Source organism: Ammospiza nelsoni, chromosome 3 (assembly GCF_027579445.1).
Source record: "Ammospiza nelsoni isolate bAmmNel1 chromosome 3, bAmmNel1.pri, whole genome shotgun sequence".
In the NCBI taxonomy this organism is placed as follows: Eukaryota; Metazoa; Chordata; class Aves; order Passeriformes; family Passerellidae; genus Ammospiza; species Ammospiza nelsoni.
In genome coordinates this window covers 74,209,977-74,224,815 of record NC_080635.1, presented here as the reverse complement: position 1 = coordinate 74,224,815, position 14,839 = coordinate 74,209,977, and the positions used below count along the sequence as shown (strand labels likewise).

General features: G+C 45.6%; 1 protein-coding gene and 1 non-coding gene across 3 annotated transcripts in view; both read right to left on the bottom strand.

Moving 5' to 3' along the window:
• The window catches only part of HS1BP3 (HCLS1 binding protein 3), a 56,798-nt gene extending 44,046 nt beyond the window's left edge, over nt 1-12,752 (bottom strand). Inside the window, exons 1-2 of one of the 2 annotated variants that reach the window (XM_059469007.1) lie at nt 12,644-12,752; nt 6,696-6,861 (exon numbers count right to left, since the gene is read on the bottom strand). In XM_059469007.1, coding sequence (XP_059324990.1) covers nt 6,696-6,861; nt 12,644-12,687 — 210 coding nt within the window. In that variant the 5' untranslated portion in view covers nt 12,688-12,752. Of the gene's footprint in view, nt 1-6,695; nt 6,862-11,224; nt 11,243-12,643 lie in introns of those variants that run through there. The other variant, XM_059469008.1, reaches the window with a different exon arrangement.
• Nucleotides 12,753-12,827: 75 nt separating this feature from the next.
• Nucleotides 12,828-12,909, bottom strand: TRNAS-AGA (transfer RNA serine (anticodon AGA)). Its single transcript has one exon. It is a non-coding gene; the product is annotated as a tRNA-Ser (tRNA).
• Between the last annotated feature and the right edge of the window lie 1,930 nt (nt 12,910-14,839).

The window sequence follows — 14,839 nt, the reverse complement described above, 5'->3', positions numbered from 1 at the left end:
TGTCAGCCCGGCAGAACAGAGGTGTCAACCCTCCAGAAAACCCTGCTCACCAGCGAGGTGTCAGCCCCCAGAACACCCTGTTCTACCAGCAAGGTGTCGGCCCTCTGCTGGAACACCCGGCCGTACCAGAGAGTGTCAGCCCTGCAGAACACCCAGCTGTACCAGAGAGGTGTCAGCCCTGCAGAACACCCTGCTGACCAGAGAGGTCTCAGCCCTCCAGCCAGAACCATTCCCCACTTACCCAAGCCCAGTGCTGGCCACTGCCAGCCAGGCTCCTTGCCCACTGTCCCTGTGCCTCCAGCCCCTCACTCAGCTCTGCTGCCAGGTTTACCTGGGGTTTGGCGCTGGAAATGCAGTGGTAAGGCTGGCTGAGCCCAGCAGCCCCAGACTGGTGTGCTGAGAATCACCAAATAGTTTGGATTAGAAGGGACCCTAAAGATCATCCTGTTCAATATGGGAGGGACACCTTCCCCTGGACCAGGCTGCTCAGAGCCCCATCCACCCTGGCCTTGAACAGTTCCAGGGATGGGGCAGCCACAGCTTCTCTGGGCAACCTATGCCAGTGGCTCAGCACCCTCACAGTCAAGAGTTTTTCCTTACATCTAATCTAAACCTTCCCTCCTTCAGCTTAAGGCCATTCCCCCTTGTTCCTCTTCCAGGCCCTTGTAGCCAGTCCCTCTCCTGCTTTCTTACAGCCCCTTCAGATACTGGAAGGAATCCAGTGCCACCCTGGAGCCTTCTCCAGGCTGAACAGCTCTCCCCTTCCTGTGTCCTCACTGTCCCACCTCTATGACCACTTCTGTACCCTTCCTCTGGATCTGCTCCAACAGGTCCATGTCTTTCCTGTACCTGGGACCCCAGAGCTGGATGCAGCAGCACAGAAGCCTTACACAAGTGCCAGACAGGTTCCACAGAGTGTATTTTTTCAAGCAAATCCCAGACATGATGCAGAGCATTCTCACATCTTTCTAGTTAGAAAGCACTGTTCTGCTGCAACAATTCTGGACCCTTTCAATTTGACATCCTCTGTTAATCTTCCAGGAGAAAGCTGAATCAGCATGTAAAAAAATTAAATCTTGCCTTTGCTGGTTATCACTTACAGTGCTTTGAAAATCCTTGACGGATCCTATGGCCCAAAATGTCAGGATAGAAAATAAGCACTGCTATAAACCCCATTTTACTAATCCTATTAAGTAAACAAAATCTGATTTGATTAATATTCAAATATTTTTCTTCTGGTGCCTATAATTCTTCCAGGTGTTGATCCTGCAGTTATCCTCTCCCCCTTCATGTCTCTAACTGAACTCTGTGAACACTGTGGAGCTAAACCCCACCACCTGTAAGTCAGCCTGAGTGCACACACTTCAAGGAGTTCTGTCAAGTCACAATATCAAAGGCTCAATCTGCTTCACTTCAAAAGAGTTAATCATGCAAATACAGCAAAGCATGTGCACATTTGCCAGGTCAAGACCTTATTTGCCTGTAACAATTAACATCCAACACAGAACTTAAAAGACAGACAGGGATAGGTTGAATTTTTTTTTTTTTTCCCCCACTGGGAACAAATAAATAAGTTGAATGTGATCAAGTATAGCTAGAAGGTTAAGAAAACCACCATGAAGTTCAAAGTGAAAGTCCGAAGTTTGCTACTAATCCTTCAAATCTCATGCATGTGCCTTGCCCCCCTCTTCCCAAGGGCCTCACACAGGAAAGTACACACCGGAATGGCTGTGGGATATGAGCCTGGCACTCACAGTTGTGTGCAGAATTTGATCCCACTCAGTATTAATGCTATTTAATGCCTCCTTTCCATTCAAAGCTCCTTTTACTGCCCCATTTGTGACCTCAAACTTGTCTTCATATGCTTTATATGTACTGCAAGGATTTCAACAAAATGGAGATCTCAGAGCTAACTGGAGCCCTCTGCCAGCCAGACCACACCAACAAAGAGCACATTTGATTTTACAGTATTTCATGAAAACCAGGGCTACAGTGACTTTCTTCTTTTAAGGCCCACTTCTTAACACTGTCAAAAAAGGGAAATCCAGCATCTCTGTCCTTTTAAACAACCACTAGCTTTGGGTACAGGAATCAAAACCCCTTCTCCCAGGCAGCACAACCCAAGCTTTTGCTTGGAAACTCCCAATTCAAGCCATACCAGAATTATTGTTGCTTGGTGACCCCATGGGTGTGCATTATGGTAGATTTTAATTACATGACCACATGCTGTTCTCCTCATCTGTTTTGCCCAGCAGAAGATCAAAAACTCTAATATTTTTTTTAATCAGCATGAATCCTTAGTGTTTCCTGAACCTATTGCTACACTGAGCATGAATTTTTTCCCCTCCTCTCACATCACAGAAGCCATAAGGTGAAGGAATTTATCTTCACAATGTACCTGCACAGTCAGGAAAATGCAACTCCAATGCACAGATTTTGAGGCCCAAAAAAAAAAAAAGAAGGCCAACATATGCAAAAAGGCAACGATGAAAACATAAATGAATACACACCCACATATTCATACACTCCCTCATTTTAAGAGAGGAAGACAGTTCTATAGTAAATGCCTCCCTAAATTGTGCTATGCCTGTCAAACACCAGTAGTTATTTGTTCAGCTTTGAAAAGGAAAAAACTTGACTAACAAATAACTTGTACAGAAGAATCTAACTGGATGCAGATACAAAGAGAAGGTACTAAAGGCTGGGTGGATTTTTAATTAGGCTGGGAAGGGAGAAGTTAATTGCTAAAAAAGCTAAGGTGTGGCTAGAAGAAATGCCTTTAAGAAAAGCAAAGCCTTTTCTTTTTATCACAGAAAATGGCAAATCTACAGGCAATAATTAAATATCACCTTGGTAGCAGTACCAAAGAGAAAACCAATTTCCCTCTTTCGATAATACAAGAGTATTCTGACCTTTGAAAGAAATGCAACTGACTTTTCCTTTAATTACCAAATATAACCTTAAGGTTATGCAGTTCTAAAACCCATTTGCCCTATTTTACAATTAGCATTTTTTTGAAATTAAAAAAATCCCTCCACTTTCTAATAATTTAGAATGTCATCAGAGAAGTCAATTTCTTATTCTGTTAATTCTTCACAGACATTTGAATTAGAGATGCCACAATGCTGATTTTGCATAGTCCTGTTAAGGCTGGGGAAGAGGGCACTCTGGATTGCTTAGCCCCACAGTAAAGGCATCACAGGTCAGATCTCAAGTCTCTTTCTGATGTTCATCTGGTTTTTGTCATTCCCTTAACACATCTCTCGATCTTAACAGCATGAGAGGACAGAGCCTCAAGCTGCACCAGGGGAGGTCCAGGTTGGACATCAGAAATAATTTCTTCATGGAAATGGTCATTAAACATTGGAATGGACTACCCAGGGAAGTGCTGGAGTTACCATTTCTGGAGGTGTTCAAGAAACATCTGGACATGGCACTTGGTGCTCCAGCGTAGTTGACAAGGTGGTGATCTGTCAAAAGCTGGATCAAGGATCTTAAAGGCTGTTTCCCACCCAAATGATCCTATGGTTGGATCCTGGAGACCACAGCCAGCTTAGAGGATGCTTCTGCCTTGCTCACCAGCCTTTCCCAGGGAAAAGAGAAGCTGCTGGAGCCGCTGGTCCCACTGACCAGCGCTCAGGTGCAGGCCCCGAGGGCAGGGTGGGAGCAGCCGCTCCTCTGAGGCCTCAGGGACAGCAACAGGGCAAGGAGGAGCCACAAAACACAGACCTGGCTCCCCAGCTGGCCAAAACAGAGACAATCCAAAAATCAGCATCCAGAGACAAGGAAAATCCTGCCACACCTGCCTGCCTTCTCTAAACTACGTGTCACCTCAGCGCTGTGACACTGACTCCTTCCTCCAATTCGGCAGTTTCAAAAAAAGCAAAAAAAGATGCTCCTCTCCCATTCTGCTCCAGAACAGGCACATAGTAGTTTCCTCTTCCTCCTTCAGATGTCTCATCTCACTCTGCTTTGTGTACAAATTTGATGTGTTAGATCTGCTGCCCATTGCAGCCTCGTTCTCCTCTGCTGCTCCTCAGGTACCACCTCTCTTACACTTCCCTGCAACTCTGGGGAAGGGTCACAGCTCTTGTTCGTGCTGCTCCAGCATCCAGCACAACAGGGCACTGCACAGACACTCTGGGTGCAACCTGCCTTCCCCAGCAGCCACAGGACTGGCACTCCTCTCCAGGTTAAGCCATCTGCCTACATGCATGAGTTATCTCAGCTCCCGTGACAGTCATTGTAAAATGACATTTTGGTGAAATGTGACTGAAGCTCAACTTGCCTGAACACAGGCAGCCAGTGGCACCTTGGATGCTGCATGTATTCTCCTGGCTGTTTCAGGGCAGTGCCAATGCCTTTATGTCCTCCTGCCAGCCCTGAGCACACACCTACGGTAATTTAGGGTTTCTCAAATGGGGCAAGACATTTATGTTATGCAAAGTGGGTTCCCCCACCCCACAGATGCTCACCTATATCCTTTTCAACAGCACTGCACTGATGGGGATGGGAGTTTAGAAAACCAAACACAGACATCTGCAGACTGTTCTGCCCAGAAAAAGGCATCCCATGCTATCTGAGATGCTCTGGAGTATCCAAAGAGCTTGTGTGCAGCAGGCTAATACCACAAAAGATTTTACAGGAAACCCATAATTTCTGAAGGCCAGGTGGAAAATGCCAGGGCACCCCCAAGTGCACAGTGATTTGTGTGCAACTCTACTGACCCTCACACATTTCAGCCTGGAGTTGAAGCCCCCCACTGCAGCTGTCTACAATGTAGATACTTTCCCTTTATGGTCAAAGAAGAGAGACATTTCCAGAGGATGAGTCACATCACTCCCCTCCTCCCCACTGACCATATAAGCATGGACAGACTCAGATTAAAATATCCAACTTCCAGAGAGATAAGTTACGACAGGTGAATGCCTCTGTTCCCTCCAGTAATACACACAGACAAGACTCATCGGAATGAATCGATGGAAAGCATCCATCCTCAACCTCCCAGCTCACAGTTTTAAATTACTCTCACACAACAAACTATATAATATATCACATTTAGTCAGCTGAAAAAAATGTAACTGATGAGATAAATGTTATTCTCGTCAGGCTCCACCAGTTATCTTCTTCATGAAGAATGAAATGTCAGGAGACCTCACCAGAGGAGAAATCAGGAAGGTTCATTTCACTTGAGAAGAGCAACTGAGTGCTGAAAATCCTCCCAGAGAGACATGGGAACAGACAACCTCAGCAAGCAGAGGGGTTGCAGTACAAAGTCTGTTTCTCCTCTTTACAGACAAGCTGATTTTATCAACTTGTTCTGAAATTATACAAAATGAAGTTAGATGATGACAGCCCAGTTTAACACCTCAGGTGTAGCCAGAGTCTTTCTTCCACAGAGCTTTGTGGAAAAATTAGATAATATAAGCAGGCACTGCTGCATGAAAAAAAGCAACTGCACATCTCTGTCTCTTATCTGCCCCTGTCTGGCCCTTCCCTGCCCTAAAACAGACTATAATGATACTGTCCAAGTCACAGGCTCAAGGAATAGGTGTAAATCAGTACTGAATAACAAGCCCCAAAGTACCCATTTTTAGCCAGGAGCAGCTTCTCAGCTGACGTTATGGAATAGCCACATAACACTGGCACACAAAAGGAAACACTGCAGGAGTGAGAACAAGCAGTCAGGGATGAGCAAGGTGAGCAGAACAGACTCCTATGCCAGCATTGCTGCTTTTACCATGGTTATATATAGCACAAGGTGTGGAATAAATGCAGGAGATCTCATTTGTTGTAAAGCATTTCTTTACAACACTGCCAGATATTTATCTGCAAATCAGACTGTTTAAACAGGCTTTAATCAGCTATCTTCCATGAAGTGTGAGTTACACTACAGGGTCATGGTCTACAAGGTAACCACACACTCACATCACTCTGACATTACAGTTATTGCCAAAACATCTGAAAAGAGCAGATGGTCACAGCATGCAACAAGGTGTGTCCCCTTATGGTCAATGGACAGAGAAATGCACTTCTTGGGAGTGCTTCAGCAAGCAGCTAAAGAAGATCAAACAGAACACCCTAAATGCACCTTTTCCCATCAGCTTGACAGATAGTCCCAGGGGCAACAGCTTAAGTGGATGTGCACATGCCACAGATGAGATTAATTTCACCTGGTTTAAGTCACGTGCTGTGCTTTCAAACCTTTACTCTGCAGGTACAGGGAAAAAGACAATCCAGCTAAATAATGTTTTATATGGACGCTTCCTTGTAAACCTCTCTTACGAAGGATTTTAAAATCTGTGTCCAGGTAATAGACCCATTCAAACGAGCTACTATATATTTATTTCATGTTTGTCTAAAAAGTCTTGTACTGATACATATATTAGAGAAACTAATTTGTAGCAGAACTTACAAAAAGTTTAATTGGTTTCTATTTGTTGATCCATAATGAAAAATGCCTTAAAGGCAACAACAGCCATCATCACTTTTAGCTCCTGGAATAAAAAGTTCAATTACAGTGTAATATCCAAAATGGAATAGGAATTGCAGAAATGGTACAGACAGTGTTGTCCTCCAAGGACCTTGACCTGGAGAGGCTGGGATTGATGATGAAGCATCTGCCGCATCATGGCAGAAATAACCAAAGCTGGTTAAGAAAGTGATCACTAACACAGGTCTGATGAAATATTTACCATAAATTGAACCACATCTTCAGGCTTGTGCTTTGCTGATTTGAAGGCAGCCAGTCGGGTAACAACGACAATGTGATATTCGACATGGCCAGACATCATCTTCCCACGGATTTCCTGGTATTCCGGCACGGACAAATCCAGCCCCGTGTGTGTATTCTGTATTGGCCTAGGGGAGAAAACACACAGAGTTCAGGCACTGGCACAAAGACTTTCAGCTGTCCCTCTCCCAGTTACAAGCTCAAGAAAATCAATGCAAAAGCTCTCACTGGAACAGGACATCACACAGACCCTGCCCTCAACACCTCCTACTCTGTAACAAGACTAATTGGGACATGGCCTGTTTCCTATATTCCATCACAAAGCACCTGCCATGCAGGCAACATGCCAGGAACACAACATTTCTGTGAAGAGATGTGGATTCATTCAGAATGGGACTTTACCTGCAGGAGCTGAAAGTGCTCTCAGCCCAGCATGGCAGGTGAGAAGACCGAGTGATCTCTCATCATTGGATCAACCTGATCTCTCATCAAGTTTTTTTGAGACAAAAGTCTGTTCATAGTGATTCATGCTGAGTCCTACCCACCTCTCCTTTATCTAAGGACATTCCTAGAAATGACAGAGAAAATACCTGAAGGTGCCACGAAAGAAACAAGGAGCTCCGTGGAACACAGACAACCTGAGGTTTGTGAAGAGCCAACCAGGGAAATGGATTAAAGCCAGAATACAAAGGAAGTGCTGGAGCAGACTGATGGGCCAAACGCAGTTTCCACTTGTGAAGGTCTTTGAGGAAAACTACCAGTCCTTTCATATCCAGTTAAAGTAGACAACCACAGCATTAACCTCTGAGAGCTGCCAGCAGTCATAACCACCCATGGCTTCTCCTGGAGGAAAATGCAACAGGGGTGCTGCTGCTGCAGTTTACTCAATGCATTTTTTTTCCTCCTGACCACTTCAGATCCACAGAACTATGGTGCCACCTTCCCCCTGGAGCACCACATGAAAATATTTATAACATGTTTTTCAAGAGGAATGCCAGGTCATATTAGAGTGCTCACACATCAAGAGTAAGACCAAGCAGTTGCTGTTAGAGCATTGGTCGGTACATTTAATGAAATAAACAGTCTGGTTCAACAGCCTGAAAACCAAAACTGATCAAAGATCCCTTCCCCAAAGTTACCCCATGCCAAGCCACAGACCACTTGCTGTCGCTGGGTATTCTGCCAGAATCAGAAGTTCACTGTCCACAGCACTCTGAACACATCTCTGCGTACATTCTTCCTATGTGTGAGTGAGTGTTTTTTAGAGAAAAAAGAAGGGACCACTTAAAAGAAAACTGAACTAGGATTATTAAACATTTTTTCTGCCTTTTTAAACTTTAACCATAAGGATTATCAAGTTCCATCTTCCCTGCATTTCCTGCAGACTGCAGAACTCTTGTGGAATTCTTAACCTCTTCCTACAGGAAGTTTAGAATCATTAACACAAGTGCCCTTTCACCTAAGGATACACAATGCACAGAACTTAATATACACTTTCAAGAGGCTTAAACAATCTAGTTTCAAACAATATTTCAAAAGATTCCTCTCATCATGTCAAAACTTGATCAGTTCTTATGAAACTTGAGCTTCCCCAAGACAATCTCTGAATCTCTAATCCAAAGCTTGAATAAAAAGCCTTTAAAGAGAATACCTTGAGAGCTCCTGATAAATAGGATAACAATAAAAAAGGACACAGACTCAGTTTTGTACCCAATCCTCTTTGCAAGCCATATTTAAAGAATTAGGGCTTTAACAACAGCCCTACCATCTCCGGTGATATGATGATGCTATTCTGTCTGCTCTGATTCTGTTCCCATGCTCTGCCAGTCAAGGACTTCACTCTACACATCCAGACAAACTTTGTTCTCTGTTACAGGTGGTTGGCTCTAAAACACAGGACCAGTAGTGCCCATGTGTGAATACACAGGTGCCTGGCTTTCACACAGCAGCCCGTGGGACCTGGGAGTAACAACCATCAGCTGGAACTCTGCCTCTTTCAGTAGCAGCCAAAATGCTGACTCTAAGGGCACCTGCCAGTAACATCAGCTGGATCTGGACATTTTTAGAATATACCTGCAGCAGAGGATATGCTCTTAGAAGAGACTTACAGCTCACAGTAGCCCTAAACACTATTAAGATCACCAAAGGACTTTGCCCACTCTGGCAGACTGAACAAAGAAGCAACTCCTCATGTGCAACCACCAATGCCTCCACCCCAAATCTGCCCCTGTGAGTTCCTGGAAATATAGACAGTAAATTAAGCCACATGATCGGGACTTGAGATAAGATAAAGGGAGTACTGTTGTCCAAGTTATCTCAACCCTAAGGAGAGGTAAACAAGAGCCTAGAACTGTGCTGAAGGTCAGCTCTGGACTGCAGGAGACCATAGTCCAATGACTCCAAAGAAGAGACACACTGAGCACAGAGCATTCACACTCTGAGGCCTGAGGGTTTTTATCTCTTCTGATGGGGCATAGCAGGCTCAACTACACAGGCATGAGAGGCAGCTGCCATGTCTTAAAAGGTGTCATAAACCAGCAAAGTCACCCAAAGCACCCCTAGATTTATTTCTGGGTCTTTCCATCAGAGGACTGTACATGATTCACAGTGTAGCAAAAGACAGTGCAAAACTCCACCCTGAAGGGGAGGTGCCTGGGCATACCTATTTATACCTGAATGTATATTAACCCATTCCATTAAACTGTATGTTTTGTGGGACCCTTACCACCAAAAAGGATGAAGAAGGACCAACAAAACAATGCTGGATCCACAAGGCTAGTGATGATCTTTCTACTTAATTGTTCTCTCTGCCTTCCCCCCACCCTGTGTCTTTGTCTCTCACACATTTCACTTAATAAAATCTGCATTATTGATTTTTAGCATATGATCTCATTTGCACGTTAATTTGGGTAAAGTATCTCTCTCTAATAATCACAATAATCAGATCTTAACAGCTCTCCAGATGCGTAGTCACTCAGGTTGTGACTGCAGCTATGGCAGCCAAAAGGTCTGTCACTCATACTAAAAATGACCCACAAACCAAAGGAAGTGTGTGATTACCAGTCCTTGAAAGGATGTGTGGATGTGGCACCTGGGAACAGGGTTTAGTGTGGACCTGGCAGTGCTGGTTTAATGCTTGGAGTTGATGATGTTAAAGGTCTTTTCAATCTCAAATGGGTCTGTGATTCTACTTCTGTTAACACAGAGTATAAATGACTAATTAACCTGCTTTTCACCTCTAATATAAATAAAAGGAGTAATGACCAGTGAACCATCCTCAATGGCATTTAGCAACCATGTACAGATGTTCTGAGATGACACAATGACAACTTCACTGCAAGAGCTGCTGTATTAGAGAGTTCTGAAACTGCAATGAAGTTAGTAAGTACTTCATCTATACCCAGGGTTTTTCTTTTAAAGTTGTTAGAAGTCTGTGCTAAAATGTCATGGAAAATTATTAGAGGGAGGGGGAATAGCTAAGTTTTTGTCTGCTTTAGGCTTTATGATCATTTTTATCATCATCTCCTACAGGAAACCCAACCCTATTATCTTCTATAGCAATGGGATTTCTTTGTAAATATAAAACTGATTCTAAACAAACAGAAACCAGCAGGGAGGCTGAGACAAACAGAGCATACTATCCAAAGTGCTCCCTAGTTCTTGTAATGCCTTCAAAATAAGCACCCTAATGTTTTAACTAATTAAATACTGTTATTGTTATTCAAACAGAATCAGCACCTGCAAACCCCAAGACAGAATATAGTTTCACTGCATCTTTCACATAAAATCAATTATTTTTGCACTTGTATCTTAAAAAAAAAAAAAGCAGCAAATGGAGAAAACTGGTTGTTTAACTTGGACACACAGGTTTATTGCTTCTACTCTTTATTTGAATCTAGCTTATCTCCAGTTTACACTTCTGTCTACAAAACAGACAGTTCACCAGAGACCTGGGCACATGGATAACCATCCTAACAGGAATCACTTCACCCAAATACAAGGAGGCCATTCATACCAGCAGCACTGCTGTGAATCAGAGCACTGCACAATCAGACTATGCAGGACTGGCCCAGAACAGAGGAAGTGCAGACTACAAAGGTCAGCTGAACTGAGCAGCTTCCACAGCCCATGGAAGAGCTGGGTGTTCACTCCTGGGTTTTTGATTTGCATATAATTATTTAATTGTATTTTAATCAATCTGCTTTCTGTGCTGAAAGGCCAACATGGGGGATAGCTAATAGGCACCTCCAGAAAGAAAGTAAAACAAGAGATGCAAGTGCTGTGACCAGAGAAACATTTATTCCAGCATCTGTATGGCCAGGAGGGCAGAGTCTGTGCTTCCTGCTTTGATAAACTCAGCTTTGCCAGCAGCACCCAGCTCGAAAAACCTCTCTCCAGAGGGGACCAAATTGTGACATCCCTGGTCATCACAGAAGGAGAAAGAAAAAAGTACAACTAGTTTTATTTATTAGGTGAAGGGAAAGTACTCACCAAATAGTTTATTTCTCTGTCTGGTCTAATTACAAGCACACAGATTTTATAGGCTCTCCAGAGAAGTGATCACAGCACCAAGCCTGACAGGGTTCAAGAAGTGTTTGGACAATGCTCTCAGGCACATGGTGTGATCCTTGGATGTCCTGAGCCGAGCCAGGAACTGGACTCCATGATCCAACTCGGCATTGTCTGTGATTCCATGATTTATATTACCACAGCAACTAGGAATCCTATTCCCAAAACAAGTATGTGGAAAACATCATAACTATACAGCTATTTCACCACAGAAGCTAGAAAGTATGTCCACTTGCTAAAGTCTTAATCCCACACATGCATATATGCCCAATTTTATCACTGAAAGCATTCCAACTTCGGTGGGACAATTTGCAAGTGGGTCTTTCAATCTAACAACTGTAAAATTAATCCAGGTGTTCCAATTTCCATTTCCAAGGCTAAACTTTATATTAAAGTCAGGCCTACAAAACATCTGTTAGTCACATTAGATACATTTGAAGGTTCAAGGCCACTGCTTCAAGGAAAGTCCATCGCTGATACAGCCAAATATTTCAGGATTAAAATAATGACTTTGAAGTTAAATCGACTGAAATAATCATTATTTATGTCCTAGGAGGTAAGGACCTTGCTGAATCAACACTTCTGCTTCTCATGTCTCATCTGATAGGAAACTGCTTTCATGTGGTCTCAAATATCTCATAGAGATTAAAAAAAAAAAAAAAAAGAGAGAGAGAGAGAAAGAGATCCATCAATTTCCCTATAAAAGATTGCCATAAGCATTTTCTTCTTGAGGTATTTCTCATCAGGATTCCTTTACCACACCTAGGAAGAAACAGGGCTTAAACACTTAACGCAAAGGAGAAGAGCGCCCCTGCACCACGCAGGGACAGCTTCCAGGAGGTGGGAAAGGAGAATAAACTCTTTTTCTGCCCGTCCCTGGGCTGCCGGCCAGCGGGGACACAGGGAGGGGATACAGGAATACAGGGCACAGCAGCGGGCATGGGCACCAGCCAAAGCACTGTGACACCGCCGCACACCGCAGGATAAATTCTTATTCCTGCCCACTCATCTCCGAACCCCGACAAGGCAAGGATGTGTCCGGTGGGCGACAGCACCCAAAGCTGCGCCGGAGCAGACGGCAAAGGACGCGGAGCAGTCACAAGAGGAGAGGGAGGGTACACAGGACGGGCCAGAGATCCCCCCGGCTGTGGAATGCAGGAAAACTGGTGAACATCTGACGTGCCCCGGCGCAAATCCACACAGCACCACCCGGCTTCCTCTCAGCCTCCGCCGCTCCTTCCTTTACTTCCCCTTCCCTTTCTCCTTGCCCGCTCCCCCCGGCATGCCCCGCCGCGGCCGATGGGGGCGCGGGGCGCTGCCCGGCCCGTCCCCTCACGGTACCTGGTGGTGGCCAGCACGGCGGGCGCCGCGCCGCGCTGCTCCATGGCCGCGGGAGGAGGTCCCGCCTCTCTTCCCGGGGCCGGACCCGCCGTCCTGCCGGATGTCAGGCGCCGCCGGCTTCGGTGCAAAACGAGCTGCGGGGGGGGCAAACGTCCAGCACGGGGAGTAAAAGAGAAGCATGGCTCGTAGTCGGCAGGATTCGAACCTGCGCGGGGAGACCCCAATGGATTTCTAGTCCATCGCCTTAACCACTCGGCCACGACTACACCGACAGGCACGAGTGGGGCCGCGTGAGCCCACTAACTCACCCCGCCATTCCTCTTCCTCCCGGACCCGAACTTCCCCCAAACCTCGGTGAATGCCCGGACACTTCTCTTCCTCCTCACGGGAAACAGCTCGCACGCACTCCCGCTGACACAATGGGGACGGCGCTGCTTCCCGAGGCAGCGCCAGCCGGGTGCGAGGCACGGCCACCCCCGCAGCCCGGCCACACGCCTCGGAGCGGCTGCGTGTTCTGAAGTTTATTTTGAGAAAGAAGAGGGAAGCAGCCGGTCCTTGTGCCGCCTCTGGGGCACCCGCGGCTCGGCTGGGCTGCCCGGGTTTGTTTGTAGGCTGCTGAGCGTACCTGGGCCCTTGGTTATCCCGCGGCCTCTCTGCGCTGCCGGGCACGGCTCCTGCAGGGAAGTGCCTGGAAAAAAGCTTCGCAGCGGGCACAGCTTTGTGGAACACGGAATTACAAGTTGTTATGGTTGGAAAAGACCTCTAAGATCATGGGATCAAATCGTTTACCCATCCACCATGTTCACCACTAAACTATAACCCTAAGTGCTGCAGCCACATGTTTATTTGAACACTTCCAGAGACAGCAATTCCACAACTTCCCTGAACAGCCTATCCCAATGCCTGACGACCCTTTCAGTGTAGAATTTTTTCTCCTAATATCCAATTTAAACCTCTTCAGGTGCAACACGAGGCTCTGTCTTCATCTGTCACTTGTTACTTGGGAGAAGAGACCCCTGCCTGGCTGCATCCTCCTTTCAGGTGGTTGTAGAGTGATGAGGTTCCCCCCGAGCCTCCTTTTCTCCAGGTTAAACACCACCAGCTCCCTCAGCTGCTCCTCATCACATTTGTGCTCCAGACCCTTCTCACCAGCTCTGCTGTCCTTCTCCGGACAGGCAGAAACCACAGCCAGGGAATATTATAAAAGTGATAAAAAACAGATGCTGACACTGCATCAGTGCAGCCAGCCTCCAAACAGGCTCAGCACTTCAACTGGGTGTGCAGCAGTGTCCCCAGAGAGGAGCAGCCCTTGAAAGAGGACCTAGTGAGTAGATTGAGACTTTTCACCCTGAGGAGTTTGGGAGTGATGGAAATGCCAAAATCAAGAGCAATCCAAAGTAGCAGACACAAAACAATCTTTTGATGCTTGTGGTGAAACAAGAAATCTGGAACATGAAACCTAAGAGTCAAAACAAAAGGGAGACTTCATAGGTGGGGTCCCTTCCTAAATCCCCATTGTTTTCTCTCCCTGCCACTACAAACCTTTCGTTAAGCAGAGTGTAGACACCACCACCCAGCTGCAGCCTTTCTGGCACAGGAGTTGCCGTTTCCAGAAATGCTGCAAGCCACCAGAAAGTGCTTTTGGAACATTAATTGTTCTCATGTGGCCTCTGAAGGGTTAAAAAGCCCTGGGGTTGAGCTCCTGAAAGCTTATAATGAATAGGTTTATGGCTAAACAAATTGCTTCTCTAATGGCATTTTTATTCCCATTTGACTTCGTGGATAATGCAATTTATTCAGATAGTAACAAGGAGTAAGCAGCTGGCAGTTTGCTATCTGAGACAACAAAAATAGAGCAGGACCTGAGCCCATGAGCTCCCGCTGAAGCTTGTCATGCTCACTGAGCAGTGTCCTTCCAGAAGTTGCCAAGTGCCTGTGAAGAGGCCTCCAAAAGCTGGGGATTTTTTCCCCAAACAGAAGTGTCTGATTGGCCCTGGTGAGCTGCCACTCTGTGTCCTGGAGAGGCTGTGTATGCTGTGTCTGTGCACTCATGGAGAAGTCTGAGCGCTTGACTCAGCCTGTTTACCTGATTTCCTAACAAATCTTGTCATACAGGGCATTTTTATAACTCCACAGCCCATATCATCATAACATATGAATAAAACAAGTGCGCCAGTGGTGCTAACCTCTGAAGTT